General features: G+C 35.9%; 1 protein-coding gene across 1 annotated transcript; it reads left to right on the top strand.

Annotated features, from left to right (window-relative positions):
* Window positions 1-720: 720 nt before the first annotated feature.
* LOC140155771 (transmembrane protein 254-like) lies at window positions 721-10564 on the top strand. Its single transcript, XM_072178734.1, has 5 exons — window positions 721-852; window positions 3332-3459; window positions 5872-5975; window positions 7434-7493; window positions 10286-10564. Exons 2-5 carry the CDS (start codon window positions 3370-3372, stop codon window positions 10401-10403), a joined length of 372 nt encoding a protein of 123 aa, XP_072034835.1. The 5' UTR covers window positions 721-852; window positions 3332-3369; the 3' UTR covers window positions 10404-10564.
* The last annotated feature ends 7030 nt before the right edge of the window (window positions 10565-17594 follow it).

Consider the following 17594-nt stretch of genomic DNA (forward strand, 5'->3'; position numbering starts at 1 on the left):
AGTGGTCTGAAGTGGGAGTTGGAAATAAGGATGGTTTTAAGCCCATGATTTTGGAAGCCACACATGCACAACCAATTTGATGCTTTTGTCAACTCCCGGGGGGCACTTCAATATGAAATGGATATAGGTGTAGGGCTGGCACTTTCGCACTAAGGGGCATTCGGTGAGAGCAAAATGTAAAAAATATGGGGTCATTGGGTGAGAGCATGATTTTGGCATTCGGTGAGAGCAAAATGTAAAAAATATGGGGTCATTGGGTGAGAAAATGACAAAAAACAGCGTCAAAAAACCTCGAAAATCGCATTTTTAGTTCACAAAGGCTTCAAATTTCTTAGTTTTTTCAAAAATAGGTAGCAAAATCAGTGATAAATGAAAGTTGCTGTTCAAATTGAAAAGTAATGGTCTTTGGGTGACAGATCAAATGGAAAAATAAGGGGTCTTTGGGTGACAGAACATGTGTTCGTAAAAAAATATGGGGTCTTTGGGTGAGAGCGACGCTGAAAAGGGGGTCTTAACAGCCCTACATACGCGTCACCTCCAAAGTGGGAGTGCCCCCCCCCCCGGGTGTCAACTCTTTCCCTATTTTGATAAAATCGGTCGTTAACCTGCCTCAATATTTGGAGCCTGAAAAAAAAAACCCAGCTAAATTTACACTCCGTCGCTGGGCGACAAGCGATTGGTTTCTAGCCAATGAGGTAGCGCAATTTCTGTTGCGTTAGCAAAAGCGCGCTACCTCATTGGTCAAATACCGATCGCTTGTCGTTAAGCGATGGAGTATAAACTCAGCTTAAGCACGCCCTCGTGAGTTAATTGGGAGACTTTTATCAGCTGATTGATTGAGCCGAAAAACAGGTACCCGAAATTCGCGAAACTTACCAGTGTTCATGGTTTACTTGCTCAATATGCATAAAACATTTTCAGGGGAAGCTGAATATATTGCACCCGGGGGGGGTACTCAAGTTTGGTTTTGGTAGGGACGTGCCGCTGAGATTTTGGAAGTAGACCCATAAATATACCAATTTTTCAAGAAATTTGGACCCATTGATATACCAAAAGTCAAAATTTTCGGCCAAATTTACCCAAAATTGTCTTAGTTTTTACAAATTTTCCCAAAATTTTGGGAAAATTTTGAAAATTTTGGCTAGATTAAGGAAAAATTGGGCTGTTTTCCGAAAAAATTGAGAAAAATTTGAAAAAAGGACCCATTCATATACCAAAATAGGCTTTGAAAAAGGGGTCATTGATATACCAGAAGGCTGAAAATGCTACCCATGTTTGCGGCACGTCCCCGTATGGTCATTTGTACTGAGTACCCCCGGGATATTGCATGCCCATGTATGATAGTCATGAGTCTGGATGTGATAGTGCCCGAGCTATTATTAAAATTATAATGATTGCAAAAATGTGACCAGCTCATGAGCTAGATCAGAATTCGGAAACTGTTACACATGTTACACGAAGTCATGAGGCTTAAAAAGACATAAATCATTTATTTATGATAAATGTGTTATTTGCTCCACAGCAACGTCCTTAATTTTTTTCGAATTTCTAATTGTTGCACCATTGTAATGGCCGATGTACATAAATGCCTTGTGAAAGACTAATCCTGAAGTGCTTTGAACTTCATTACAGTAAAATTTAACATTAAAACCGGGTATAAATCTATCCCCGGTTTTATTCTGAGCTCACCGATCGAGTGCTGAATAAATACATTGCCTGCGTGTGTATATTGAATCATTGAATAAGTGACGTACCGTATAAACTATGCATATCACGTCAACAGCCGCTTCCGGGGCGTTTTGTGCAGAAACCACAACAAAATCAAGATATCGCTATTCGAAGTATGTCTTGTACATATTCCCATCGGCTAGCTGCATGTAGCTCCGCCAATAATCATGATAAATAATACGATTGGGAAGATTATAAACGCATTGATTGCAGGCACTGTACATCGACTTGACGCATACACTGTGTGTATATCGCTATTCGTCTTTATATGTCTTATTTGAATAATTATAATCGGCGAGCTAAATAGGCCTACACGCCCTGTAGGCGCTGGAATGAAATACCAATTTTCTTTGTTTTTACCTCATTTGTTTGGCCCAAACACCACTTGATTGAATTAATTTGGGTTATTGAAGCTGAATTTTGGTCTTAAATTGATCTTTCAAATGACTATTTGTGCTTTAAATGTGCAGGAAGCACGAAATTTTTTTGACTTTCACCGCTTGGATGGGGCGCAAATTTAGCAAATTGTGTTGATTTGAAGTTTGAGAGTACACAATCATTGAATACTCAAAGGGACATTCAGAGATTTTGTGGCAAGGAAGCCCTCAATTTTTTCATAAAGCAAGATTTTTGCATGTACACATGGCCGGCCTACCTCAAAATTAACAAATACCCCAAACGAATATGGCAACAATCTTTTCGTTGTGGAACTAGAGCGAATTTTGTTTAATTTGTCCGGATCCGGACATTAAATTAACTCGCTATGGGGAATGAAATATACAAAACTACTCTTAAAATTAAAACAAAATGTTAGAATCAACTGGAATTTTCGGCATAGGTATATTTTGTGGTCCTCTGTGGAACTGGTGCATAACTGGAGGTCACAATCCCCACCAGATCTCTGAGTTTCCCTTCAACATTCATGTGCTCAAAATTTTTGGAATGTGCATGATTTGTCATACATTTTACCGGTACTTTTATCCTCAATTTTTTTAATCCCCCTATTAAAGGGGCATTTCGTGATCCACAGCCTCATCCCCACTTTTCTCAAAAAAAAAGTTGAGATTTTTATATCACTGGAAACCTCTGGCTACATAATGTTTATGTACAAAATATTTCTTGCAGATTAATTCGTTTTGCAAAGATATCGTGAAATTTGAATTTCGTTCTGGTGCACCAGAACAAAATTACAATGCATTGTCTATGGAGCAGTGTAATACACATAATCATGCATGGCTCGCAAACGCAAAATCGGAATCAACTGAAATTTTGGGAATAGGCTTTTTTCGTGGATATGTACTGAAAAATGTCATAAAAAGAGGATGCTAGGATCACGAAATCCTCCTTTAAGGACTGATTTTTTGATCCCCTCTTTTAGGACCCAGTATATTTTTGACCCGCCCCCCACCACCACCAAAGTATTAAACTCTCTTAATGGATAATGCCGATGCAATTGATGCTTAGGCCTAAGGTATTATCTTATACTCAAAGATATTGCAGCCACTTTGTTTTGTATGGTCTAGTACTTTAAGCATTAGGGTTCAAGTACCCAGAATGTTTTATACAATATTCTGCATTCACTGTTCTTCTTGTTCTTTTCTAGGAGATCTCTGGAGTGCTTAATGATAGTTTGATAACAGGATGGCCAGTAAAGGAAAGGACAATGAATATTTTAGGTTACCTGATCTATCCTGGATGCTATTGGTAACATTTGGGCTATATCTAATGGTGGTAAGCTTAATGGTATAATTCAAACATTTATCAGTCCTGTATTCCTTAAGAATATATAAATTCTTGACAGAGAGAACTGAAGGTTGCCATTATGGCTGGGCGCCAGTATGTCTGAAGAGTAGTTGCAGTAACTGTAACTCAGTAATCTTTATTTAACATTATGGCATTATCTGAAGGGCCCAGTAAATGTCAGTATGTAAGGATAGGACCGAACCGAAGACATGCAGGCAGGTCTCTAGTCTGAAGAGTTGACCGTTAGCACAGTGGGTGGTCTTACTGTACTTTTCAATGGTAAGGCAGCTGATTTCAGCAATTTGTCGCTCAAAATTTGGTGTGTTTTACCGAATAAAAACCATTATAAAATAAATGGTGCTTGATAACTTTTTAAACGCTTTCAATAACTTTTCTCTAAAATTAGTTTGTCATAATATATTACTAGGCGGTTACCCATATTTGGCGGTTCTCGGCTGGGCGCGATAACCTGGCTGATGGCGACTGTACCCACCAAGTTTCATGCTCATGTGACAGTTTTTACTAATTTTACATCAGATGACCCCTGGTGACCCCAAAATGACCTTCCAAAAGTTTGGCTCTAAATGTTGACTGAACCCACCAAGTTTTATGCCCATACAACAGTTTTTACTAATTTGACCTCAGATGACCCGTGGGTGACCTCAGACCCGAAAATGTCCTTCTAAAATGTTGGCTCTAAATGTTGTCTGTACCCACCAAGTTCCATGCCCATACGACTGTTTTTACTAATTTGACCTCAGATGACCTGTGGGTGACCTCAGATGACCCCAAAATGACCATCCAAAATGTTGGCTCTAAATGTTGTCTGTACCCACCAAGTTCCATGCCCATACAACAGTTTTTACTAATTTGACCTCAGATGACCCGTGGGTGACCTCAGATGACCTTAAAATGACCTTCCAAAATTTGGCTCTAAATGTTGACTGTACCTACCAAGTGTCATGCCCATACGACAGTTTTTAGTAATTTGACCTCAGATGAGGGGGCCCTGGGTCACATGATTTAACAAACATAAACTTCTTCTTGCCAGGACAGAACTACACCCACCCACCGAGTTTGAGCCACGACGGCCTTACATTAGCAGTCACAGACAGACAAACAGATCTACAGACAAACAGAGAATAGCGTATACATGTAGATATAAGTTACAGGATCTCCCAATCTTCAGATTTTTTGCAATACAGTCATTTTTGTGAAAATTCATGAATACCGACATCTTGTTTTCCTATTCATTTGTATGGAGTGAATGCTTATCTAGGTACTTTTTGCTGATACGATGTTGTGTAATGGCTGCGCCCATGTACCCCATGGTGAATTTATATCTTCATATTTATAATTAAGGAATACAGGACTGTGTATAAGCAAAACAACACGACAGCTGGCAATTATACTCTATTACCCTCACAACCCATTTATATTCAAAATTGCGCAGTGTGGGCGATTTCTTAAATCACACCTTGTGAGAGCCCTTTATTCTGCAATAATAGGTCACTTGCTATAACACATTTGTTACACATAGCATTAATGCTTGGTTATGCTTACAATATTTCCGCGATACGCATTGTCACTTCTTAAGGGGGTACTACACCCCTGGCCAATTTTGGGCCTATTTTTGCATTTTTCTCAAAAATTATAGTGCATTGGTGACAAGTAAGATATGTATAGTATAGGGGCAACTACTGCACTGAAAATTCAGCAACTCAAGGCAAGTAGTTATTGATTTATTGATCAAATATTGGTTTTCCCTCATTTTTGACTGTAACTCCACAATTGTTGTCTGTGCTGAAATAAACATTTTCAGTGCAGTAGTTGTAGTCTTTGCCCCTATATACATATCTTACTTGTCACCAATGCGCTATAATTTTTGAGAAAAATGCAAAAATAGGCACAAAATTGGGCAGGGGTGTAGTACCCCCTTAAGCACTTCACAGTATAAAAATTATGCTGTTTTTGATAAGGGGAAAGTGCCCAATATACAGTGGAAACTCATTAACACAGAATCTGTTAACAACAAATTAATGAATAAGTCCCAAGCATATTATTGTGCCCTGATAATAACACAAAATCCTGTAAAGATAAACTAAAGTTACAAGGCCCTGACGAATTTGTGTAAACTTACCGGTAATAGAATGCCCTTATATTGTAAAAAAATGTACATAGTATAGCAAAGCTATTCAGGTTCTATAAAGCCAATTTTATTCCCACATTGTATTTACTGCATCTTCAGCAGTGAACTGGCTCAACTGAACACCATACAGTAAGTGTGTCCTACTGTTCAGTAACTGAAATGCTGTGTTTACTTTGATTCTAGAGAATTTGAAGTAATTGAATAACATAAAATGACTGTATAATAAATTCCTTGTTTATGTATTTAAACAGTGTTCTCTGCATAAACCAGATTGGGTACCATTTGACTATTTAGGACCACTGGGAGCTTTATCACGCTATCTAGCTACTGAACATCCACATCTTGTTAATGGAACGTAAGTAGAAGAGTTGAGTGTTTCATCACACCAGCAACCAATTGTGACCCATCACATCGAAACAGACCACTTTGCGGCTAGCTTCATTGGCAGATAACAATGAAAGAAGATGAAAAAATATAAAGATAATAAAAAGAATTCTGAGCTTGTTTTGCCTCATAAAACATGTTTGCTGTATCTGATTCCAACAAGTAATATGTCATTTTAAAGCTAAAAAGCAGCAGTTTGTTTTAGTGTTTAAATCTCCATTTTCATTTCTGCCGCAAGGTGGTCTGTTTCGATGTGATGGGTCACAGTTGTCCTTGCACCACGTCCCCTCACTTTCCCCAAAAGTAAACAAACAACAGAAAACCCCAAGCAAACATTGCAATGTACCAAGTTCTCATTAAAAACATTTTTTCAAAGCTAGTGATGGATTCAGAGACCTACGGTATGAGTTTGACAACTTGAAATGGTGTATAGCATTGCATTCATCATGTCTTTGTGATTTTGAGCCCACATGAAATCTTACCAAAGCAATACATGTAGGTTAACCCACCTCTCTGGCAGACTTTGGCTCCTGTAACATGTTGTGTGGGCTCAAATGAGATGTATTATTGTTAGTCATTATATAGGGCTGCGCAATCCTGGATCATACTATTAATCTACCCTACTCAAAGAACACACCAGCAGATAAACTTCATAGTTGATAAGGTGATAGAATAATATGAGTTCTGGTGCTGTATTATTTTGTGTCAAGATATGAATGCTGATGAGCTTATATTATTTTTATATTTTGACAAATAAAGTCTGCACAAAAAGTAACGCATCTGTAATAAATACGCCGGCCTATAGCTTCAGAACTAATAATTGTTTTCATAATATTTCAACATAAAAAGAAGGATGATTTATTTACACACATTTTGATACCCAATTTTGTTCAATATTAAAAATACAACAGTGTTTTGAAAGAAAATACCTGAATTTAAAAGTTGCAGCTATTTGTATTGATTTGAAGTAAGCGCGAAGATAATGGCGTGCTTTACGTGCTCCAGTGCTGGCATAATAACCATTGATTGCTGTAAACTGCAACTTTTAAATTCGGGTATATGTCTTTAAAAGCACTACCCTGTTGTTAATATTGAACGACATTTGACAATTGAGGTACCAAAATCTGCGTAAATATATCATCCTTCCCTCTATGTTGAAATATTGTGAAAAGAATTAGTAGTTCTGAAGCTATAGGCGTATTTATAACAGCTGCGTTACTTTTTGTGCAGACTTTATGTAATCCAGTCTACTTGTATGTTGTAGCAGGTGAACATCAAAGTTATGTAGGCCAAAGTTATGTAGGCTGTAGTGGTAGAGCACGAGGTCTGGTGTTTTCTTTGTATCACAGATTTGTCCCCTCCCAACAAAAGCTGTATTCAAAGTGTTTTATTTATTGATTTAAATACAATTTATTCATATTTTTTCCAGAATTTTGGTGGCATTTCTAATACACTCAGCATATATTGTCTATACAGTATCACTAATGAGGTATGTATGATAGGCCACATAAAAAGAGTAATTTGTTTCATGTTCCTGTCCCACCTCACTTTCAGGAATCAGTTCATAATTTTTTTTCCAATTTTTATATACTTTAGTAAAATGTTAATGCTGATAAATAATAATAATAATAATAATAATAATAAAAGAGATTTATATAGCGCATCATACAGAAGTCTCGATGCGCTTTACAGAGCACACATACATAAAAGTAAAAACTAAATAAGTGTACAAAAATCCTTAAATAATACACCTTAAAATACAAACTACATTAACATGATTAATTAGGCTACACCAAGCATCCCTCACAAGGAAAGGAGAAAATAAGAACGAGCAAAGTGTCCCAACCAAGTGAAAGACGCATGGTAGCACAGCATATACATACAGTAAGCAATAAAACAATGACCAAATTATATTTACAGGCCATTATACTCATTATAGCAAAAACCAAGTTCAACATGATCAATATAAAACATAATAATTATTAAATGGCGAATAAGATCAAATCAGACAGAAGCGAGAAATATTTCAGCTTAGAAAAACAGCAATATGATGGTGGCACAGCACCCTGCTGAGGGGAGAGGTTGCCAGCACGTCACCCTCAGCTAGAAACATAATAAATAAAACGCGAAATATGGGGTGGCACAACACCCTGCTGAGGGGAGAGGTTACCAGCACGTCACCCTCAGCGAGAACAAACATGATAATACAATTAAAATAGGCGTAGGCGTAGGCGAGACCAGCGGCGAGAACAACATTATGCCGATTATTAAAACGCAATATGGGGTGACACAGCACCCTGCTGAGGGGAGAGGTTACCAGCACGTCACCCTCAGCAAGAACAACACAGAAGTATTTTTACAAGATATATTTGACGAAAAACAGTGATAACTATCTGGCGATAAATAAAACACTAAATGGGGTGGCACAACACCCTGCTGAGGGGAGAGGTTTCTAGCACATCACCCTCAGCAAATTGAAACATAATAAATTATATAACAACAAAATCACAGATGAATCAAAACAAGTTTACTATAATCAAATTAATTATTTCTTGGCCAAACTGGAACACTGTGAACGCTAGTGGCTCCGCGATAAACACACGCGCATATAGCGCGGTAGAAGAAAGTATACACACGCCTTACACTGCGTACACGCTTAGTACACTACATGGACGCAACACGCATGTTCCAGTTTGGCCAAGAAATACTTAATTTGATTATAGTCAACATGAACTATGATTCACTTTCAAAACATAGTGTCTTTGTGGAGCTCTAAGGGGTCTAACCAGAGGAGGCTTAAAGGCATTCCTACAATGCACTATGATTGGGTAATTTGATCAATATAACCTAATTTTAAAGGCAAAGTCCCCATTGACACACACACAAAATGGTAATTTTAAAACTGCAGCCAACAAGCTAATAGTTGAGACTTAGGACTGATATTTGATTTTCTTACAGGAAGCATTCATATTGTTCCACTGCATTAATTTTATTCCTAAGTCTCGATGTTATGAATGTTAAATAATAGAATGAAAACACCAGATATTTGCACATAATTCTAATGCAAGGCATGATCAACTGTACCACATGTGTACAAAAGCCAGACATACGAGGTCAGAAACCCCATTGGGTTGTGGGAATGTCTTTAAACATCCTCTGGGGTCTAACCATCATAATTTTAAATGAAAATGGGCCTTGGCATTGTTTTCCTTGAAGATGCTGAAAACTGCTAGCAATATAGATTTTACATGGAAACTGTTGTATCAATGTTAATTTTGCAACAAAAAAAACCCCAAAACACCTCTTCCCTCCCCACTTTTCCAAAAATATGGGGATGTGAAACAAATTTTTAATTTTATGTGGCCATATGTTTAATTTCTTGTGTCCTGAACAAATCTGCCCACCCAAGTATAAATACTGTATTTGTAAATAAATTACCAAATGGATGCTGTTCTTTTATGTCTATCAGAGCTGCCAACTCGACCGGATTCTGTGTCAGACTCCCGGATTTGAACACAATCTCCCGCTATCCCGCATGCTGGTCACGTCAAAATAGACAGTAGACAGTCTATTGGCAGTATAGCATAAGTGTGTCCTGTAGCGGGGTTATTTAAATCCATGTTCATTGAAAGGGTCAGATTTTGAGCAAATGGTGGCATCTAGGTTTTTGTCAATGTTTGGTCATATCGACACCTGGGTCTCTTTTGCCATCAATGATTCAAAATGTGATCGCATGCCATTTTGGGGGAAATGGTACACTATTTAGGATATTAAATGTTTAAAGTAAGGGTAGCAAATTTGATAGCCTCGGTTCACTACATTTTAGGACGGGGTCTGTTTTCAGAGTTGATTAACCAGCACTTTGTATTCAAACTTTTGCCATTGTGTAGTTCACAAGAGGTGCGGCAATAGAAACAAATTAGTTCTATCTTTCGATCGACCATCGATGCTTGGTCGATTTGCCCACAAGATGGTGAAAGACTGATAACCTCTATACATAACCTCAACAGTCAACATATCAGTCAATAGATCAATCCACCAATTAGTTTTTACAAAGTAATGTCAAAAATAGGCGACATTGTATGTGATCAATGCCTTCAGCTGGATAATTGACAAATTACAAAATACTTGCTGAAAGTGTTTGAAATTGAAATAAGAAACAGACATCAATAACATTGGATTACTTTAAATCACCCTGAGTATGTTGTGCAGTATGTTGAAATATTTCAACCACATTGTTATAATACTAATAATATTTTTGTTTCTCTTTCATCATTACAGGAAGACACAACTCAGTTCATCAGCTCAATTCAAATGGTATATAACCATTTTTATATTTGGTGGATTCTCCCTTATACATTTAAGGAGATATGTCTATAATACTCCGCACAAAGACTGATTTTAAGACAGTGTTCTTATATACCGTACATGTACTAATGGACCAAGGTATTGATTTAAGTATTTAATTTTAAAATTTTGTAATGTGAATTATGGTAATATGTGAGCAGGCAAATTGCTTTGGTACTGCAATCACCAGGGATACTACTGACTGAGTTCATACATCATGTTGCCCTTATTTTAATTTGGCAAACATATTGATTCCAGGGAATTAATTGATTCTCAAGATTCCTGTGAACAGATTTCAAGAATCAATTTGATTCTGTTACAGCTGTGAACATTCTACAAGTTAGTTAGAATCTGTTGAATGTCACCAATTTTTGCTTATGAGACTGATTCTCGAACAAGATTGAGTTCCAAATTGCTGGTACAAGTTTGCTGTTAGGCTGACAAATTTAAATTGATAAATTACATCCATATATAAATCATCGTCGCATTTTACCATGCTAAATATGACTCCCCCTTACCATGTAAAACTACTTAATAAGCATATTGTACTTCTCCCATGCATCTTGTATTGAATCATGTAATTCATCATCATTATACCCAATTACTTGATTAATTTCCTGATTACAAAAATGTATCTTGAGTTGTATGGTGTATTCTGCTAGTATGTTGCCAACTGGAATTTCTTTTGCCTGCTTGCTTGAGCCGTGCAAATTTATTAAGCTATGCTAGGCATGATCACAAAATTTTCAAGTAGGTTTTTTCACATGGAAACTATTTTGTTTAAAAAGGTGATCATTTAACTTAAAAAATGAGGGGTCAACCATGTCTGTAGCTCAAATATCAACAAAGTTATGGGCAAATGTCTGTTATTAAAATTTTTCATTTTTCTGCGGCCATCATTGACAATGCCTTACTTACTAACAATGACTTACTGTACAAAAGAGCCAGTAATGCATCAATTTTCACCACGATGATCCGTTTTACACAGAGGCGATTTTATTTTATGAAATCTAACTATCACTGCATGATGACTTCTGTATCAAGGATAAAGGACCAGCACTTTTTAGACTTTAGTCTTAGACATTTTACCTGTTTTTACATTTGATTATTTGTATGTTATAATGCATCATGTTATACTCGTGTTGGCCAATCCAGCCCAAAATCAGTACTGTTGACTCCGATCACAAAATTAATAGATCGGCTGATCCCAATCTAATTAGATACATTTTCAATATCCCTTCATATATATCAGTCCAGGATATCAGTGCTGGGTCTGCAATCTGTTTGTAATAAAACTGTTGCTAGCGGAGGCGCCGTACAAAAAAAAAGTTGCCAATCTAGTTTTAGTTACTCTGCCATCTTGAAAATTAATGCAACTCATGATCGGTATTGCTGCTAGTCTCTATTGTAAAAAATATTCATGAAGAAGTTTATGGAAGACGAATCCTTTCTTACAAACCTTATTGCAATATAGAGGTGAGCTATTAACTTGCCAAGACATGGAATGTACATTTTTCTGGATTTTTATACTGTTTTTTTTAATGTGGTTTGCAGATTTAGAGATGGATCAGTAGATTGGCAGCTAATGAAATTTTCCCCTGATCCCGATTCAGATCGGCCAACACTATATATAATTTTACAGTAACACTTGGATGTGTGGAATATATGTTAAAGGGGTATTTCGTGATTCTAGTAACCTCATTTTATGGTATGTTTGAGTAGATACCCGTGAACAAAGATTTGTTCCCAAAATTTCAGTTGATTACAATTTTGCATTTGCGAGTCCTGTATGATATAGGCCTATATTACATTGCTCCATGATAGGCCACTTTGTAATTTCAATATTTTAACACAATACAAATTTTACAATATTTTTGCTAAGCGAATGAATCGGCAAGAAAGTTTTTGTACACAAGCATGAATGTAGCCCGGTTTCTGGTGGTACAAAAATCTCCATTTTTTTGGGAGATGAGGATATGGATCATGAAATGCCCCTTTAATGCAGAAAATATCTTGTATAAATAAATTTAGCTCCAAGCATATATGGTCATTTTCACGGTAAAGGGTGTAACTTTGGATTTTTAACATTTTAAACCGTAGTGTTCTAATAAAGCCACAGAATTCCATGATTTTTGGCCACATAAGTCATCTAGTTAGCAGCTACCTTGGGTAGCATAATCAGCTTTGGGAGTTACTGCGTTCAGTTTTAGCAGGCTTAAATGTACTTAATATTGCCATTTTGAAAAACTATAAAAACAGTAACATTTTGTAAAACCCTGTGTTTTCTTCAGTTAGTTCATGGATAATTTTTCTTATCCTGAAAGTACAGTCATATGTTCAGTAAACACTGCCACATTAGATTTAATTGTGAACGGCCCTGTATTTTTGAGAACCGGACTTCAATATTTGTCGTTTCGAGGCTTCATTTTCCGTTAACAATTGTTAACAAACTTTGTGGGTGTAGCTTTGGTTCATAATTCTTGGTTATTTCTTCACTTCTTCTTGATTCATAACAGTTGTTATCTTAACTTGAAATGGGTAACAAAAATTAGCCGATTTGCAAGCTTTTAAAATTTTTATAAAATCTTGACTTCAAATAGCCGTTTTTCCGTTAACTTTTTGAAGCCTCCGAAACAAACTGTTCAGCAAGCTTGTGCAAATATAAATAAAAGAGCTCATCCAATCTATTTATCAAAATGTAGCAAAGTAGATCCTCAAGTCACATGTTTTTAAATCGTGGAGATATATATCACCGTTTGAAAATGGGACCCAATACAAACTTTCCGTTAATAATTGAAGCCTCCGAAACAAATGAAGCCTCCGAAACAACAATAAACTTAATTATCATCTATGCATATCTAAATTGGTGTGTTTCATACTGATATCTGCATTGTAATTATTACTTGATATGTGCAGAATGTCATAAATTAAAAAAAAAATTGACATTATGGTTAATGTTTGAAAAATATACTGATACCTTAAAAAGCCTGTTTCGGAGGCTTCACATGCAAAAAACACCATACTTAACAAATGGGTGAAAAAATTAATGTGTGATAAATCTACAATATCTGCCGCATAGAATCATTGATTCAATACACACAAGAAAATAACAGCTTAGATGATCCCAACACTGTTGTTTTCAAAAAACTACTTCTGCAATGTTTAACAATTGTTAACATGAAGCCTCGAAACAAAAAAAAAATGACTTGCTGTGATAATTTAATTTTGTCACAACTGAAATTCAATACTTAGAAGCAAAGCATGAAAATTGGTAATTGTGATATTTTTTACCTATTTTTTATGTCAACTTGTAGTAGTTAGCTAAATATTTTACTTTTATGATCACCTGTGTTGTTAACTGAAGCCTCCGAAACACAAATCGCTTGAATTGCCAATTCTAAAAAATAACTCCAATTTCTGTGAAACTTGGCTGGGAGGTTCCTTTCATCAAGTAGTATTTGTACATGAAGTTAGACATTCAAATTATTTTAGGAACCCAATTAAAACTTAAAAAATATGTTTAAGGTTTGGAAATTTCCATTGTAAATGACACTTGATGTTAAAAATTTTCAAAACTGCAATTACAAACATAGCAAAACATGGTATAAAATGTAACTTATATCTGTTGACTTACTTTGGAATGGAATTTCACATGTATTCCAGCTTTCATGTCAAAATTTTCTGAGGTTATGTAAAATACATTTTTTCTTAGATTTTAACCAAAATGTTATGCAAATGTCAAATTTTTTATTAGAAATCAAAAGGTTTAAGCCTTGAAACATTATTTTACTGGAATTTAAGTTGTTTCTATGCATGATTTCAGTAAACAGAAACGTATTTAAATGGTTTGAAATTTTGACCCTAAAAATCAAAAGTTACACCCTTTACCGTGAAAATGACCATATGCAATTGATAGAAATCTTAAAATATTATGTTGAATTTTATGACATTGGTATGAAATACCTTTATGTTATGTATGAATTAATATAATTATGTGATGTAAACAAGGGACATGAGTAGCAATTTTGTTCAAATTGATTTTGAGAGCTGGCCACCATGGGATATTCCATTTGATACTCATACGCCATCCTATGGAAGACATACCCTTAATCTCCCAAACAGGGAGGGTGAATTTCAAATGGGATACCTGAATGGGTGGCTCCATTTGGAATCTACACTCCCTGTGTGGGAGGTTATTATGAAAGGTCATGTCTTCCATTCCATAGAGGTGTATGAATTTCAACTGGAATAGCCCAACTGTTGTATCTTTTTTGTAACATGCAGATTACACTCTCAACCTAAAGTTCAGATTTTTTTTAAATTGCAGAGAAAATCCTCAAAAACTACTACCTTATAAGACCAATTATCACATGATCTGTTAGCTGTGTGATAATGGAACTATGTGGAAGATTGTCCTATTTTTGCGGTATACAGGTGCTACATGTAGTCCCAAGGTTTTAAGGTTTTCTAGTCCCAAAAACAGTTCACTAGTCAGAAAAAGTTTGCTAGGCAAGGGTTAGGTCTAGGGTAGTAGCAAACTTTTAGGATTAGCACATGTTAGGACTAGGAAGCCTTAATTAAGACTAGCTCGGATGTAGACCATGTTTGCAATAGTTATAGAGGCTTAACTTTTAAACTTTTCTCATGCCGCATTGAAATTTCTTGTTTGATAGTTGTGTGAAATAATGAATTGCAATATTGTAACACATGTTATAAACCCAACTTGCTTAGAGTTGACTTTCATTTTCCTGATTGCCAACAGCTTTGTTTCACAGTGGCAATCAGATGGGGATAGGGTTAGGGACTTTCGGACCAGTGATATTAAAACTAGCAAACTGTTGGACTAGCGGTCCTAAGACTAGTGGATGTAGACCAATCAGGCAATGCTGCACTTGAGAAAATTTACTTCAATTGTGTATTCAACTGTCACATATATGGTGACATTGTTTTGAAAAGCAAATTATGTTTGAACATTGTGTATACTCAAAATATAATAAAAATGCACTTCTGGATGACCAGATTTAATTAGTCAAATTATGTTTGTTGTTGATGTGCTTATCAATTAAACTTCAATTTGCCCTTGGCATGTTTTTAAAATTTAATTCATCATTAGTGCACCAAAAAGGAGTCATATATAATTAATGCAAGCATCAATTTGAAGTTTGAACCTACCCACCACTAGCCTCTGCATATTATCAACGTCGATTTGATGCCGAGGATTGAGGTCAACAAAAGTATGACCTCTATCATCTGCATTGAATCATAGTCAGTGATATTTTGAGGCTTGAGGTTGGTAGGTTCAAGCTTCAAATTGATGCTTGCATTAATTATATATGACTCTTTTGGTGCACTAATGATGAATTAAATTTTAAAAACATGCCAAGGGCAAATTGAAGTTTAATTGATAAGGGAGTACTACACCCTTCAATAAATTTGTGACTATTTTTGCACTTTTCTCAAAAACTAATAACACACTGGTAACAAAATTTATATATATTATAGGGGCAAGGAATCCAATTACTACACTGGAATTTCAGTGACCTAAGACAATCGGTTTGTTATTTATGATAAGAAATGAGGTACCGCCAGGATGTACCTCATTTCCTATCATATATACTGAACCGCTTGTCTCGAGTCACTGAAATTTCAGTGTAGTAATTAGATTCTTGCCCCAATATATATGAACTTTTGTTACCAGTGTGTTTTTAGTTTTTGAGAAAAATACAAAAATAGTCACAAATTTACCACAGGGGTGTAGTACCCCCTTAATTAATAAATTTTGGTCAAAATTGGTACAATTGTTACGTTGTGTGGTAGCTGTGCAACCATATAAAGCCTTTTTGGACAAAATTGTGAGTGCAATAGTGCATGCCATACATATAATTCTACATTGAGATCATTGTATAATATAAATATCATGTTTTCACCGTAAGAGGAATTATATTGATATTGAAATGATATATTTATAACAAAATAAATGTTTAAAAAAAACACTCCCAACTGTTCTTTCGTCTTTATTGCAAATTAATTCACCAAAATACATTATGTAAAGAGATATTTACAAGCATATTTCTAAATTTGATACAGTGATAAGCCCTGAGCATCATGGTAATATGGTGACTTCCATCTAAAGTTTGACCCAGGACCTGCTGAGTTTGTTGTAAAATACTGTAAATTTCAATGTTGTGTTTATGTGTTACAAGAATCCTGGGGCGTGTGATCCCAAGTTTCAAATATACAAAGAGTGAAGAAACATTTTTTAATTCTCGCGTCTCACAATACGATGCGCCTTCAGCGGTCGCCGGGTCGAGGCCAAAATACGCAATGCATCATGGGAAAATGTTGACATCCAAAGCCCGCGTAATATGAATACAACACAGGAACATACATCATTGTGGTTTAAATGTCATTATAATGATGTTACATGCGAATGCACACTAAAATAACAATTTACAATTATAGTAGATCCATTTTCTATCTATTGATCACAGGGAATCCTTTGTGGAGCTGTTTTCAACATAATTTTATTTATTATCACACTCCCGTGAAAATTCAATAGCAGCTAGAACGGCGATGTTGACTCTGGAGTAAAAAAATTGACTGCCAAGAGCAACCGCTGGTGGCGCATCGTATTGTGAAACGCGAGAATTCCGGTGTAAACTTTCTACAACACCCCTGAATTCTTGTAATACAACATAGAAATTGACCCAAATTTTTACACATAAAACCTATGAGGATGAACTTCCAAATGACAATTTGGGATGAGAAGTGGCCATATTACCCATGATGCTCTGGGACACTACTCCCCTAATACAGAGATGTAAGTGTACTGGTGATTGATATCTTGAAAATTATTCACCAACAGGATTCCTATTATATTCTCTTACAGACCTATTTTTATTAAGCTACTTTCTATTAGTCCAAAAAGGAAATGCAATATGTAGCCTTGATTCAAGTCGTCGTCCTTTGCTTTGATGCTAAATATACCAAAATAGTGAATTTTTCTAATCCAGAAAAATCCTCAAAAAAAAAATTGACTCTAAATATTGAATTTTTCTAGGCAGTCTATCGCCGCTGAAGGTGGCAAGGTATGCCAGAAAAAAGTCTCCAGTGAAGGCGGAGAGTCTAGGTAAAAAGGCCATCCAATATTCAGAAAATCAGTCTCCGCCAAGGCGGAGTTGGAGTTGATCTACCGCCACCAAAGGTGGCGAGAGATACCAGAAAAATAAGTCAGCGGAGAGTC

This window comes from Amphiura filiformis, chromosome 6 (genome assembly GCF_039555335.1).
Source record: "Amphiura filiformis chromosome 6, Afil_fr2py, whole genome shotgun sequence".
NCBI lineage: Eukaryota > Metazoa > Echinodermata > Ophiuroidea > Amphilepidida > Amphiuridae > Amphiura > Amphiura filiformis.

Coding starts and splice junctions, on each gene's coding strand:
- LOC140155771 (XM_072178734.1), top strand. CDS start 3,370: ATGGCCAGTAAAGGAAAGGACAATGAATATTTTAGGTTACCTGATCTA. Junction 3,460..5,871: donor TTGGGCTATATCTAATGGTG/GTAAGCTTAATG, acceptor GTATTTAAACAG/TGTTCTCTGCATAAACCAGA. Junction 5,976..7,433: donor CCACATCTTGTTAATGGAAC/GTAAGTAGAAGA, acceptor TATTTTTTCCAG/AATTTTGGTGGCATTTCTAA.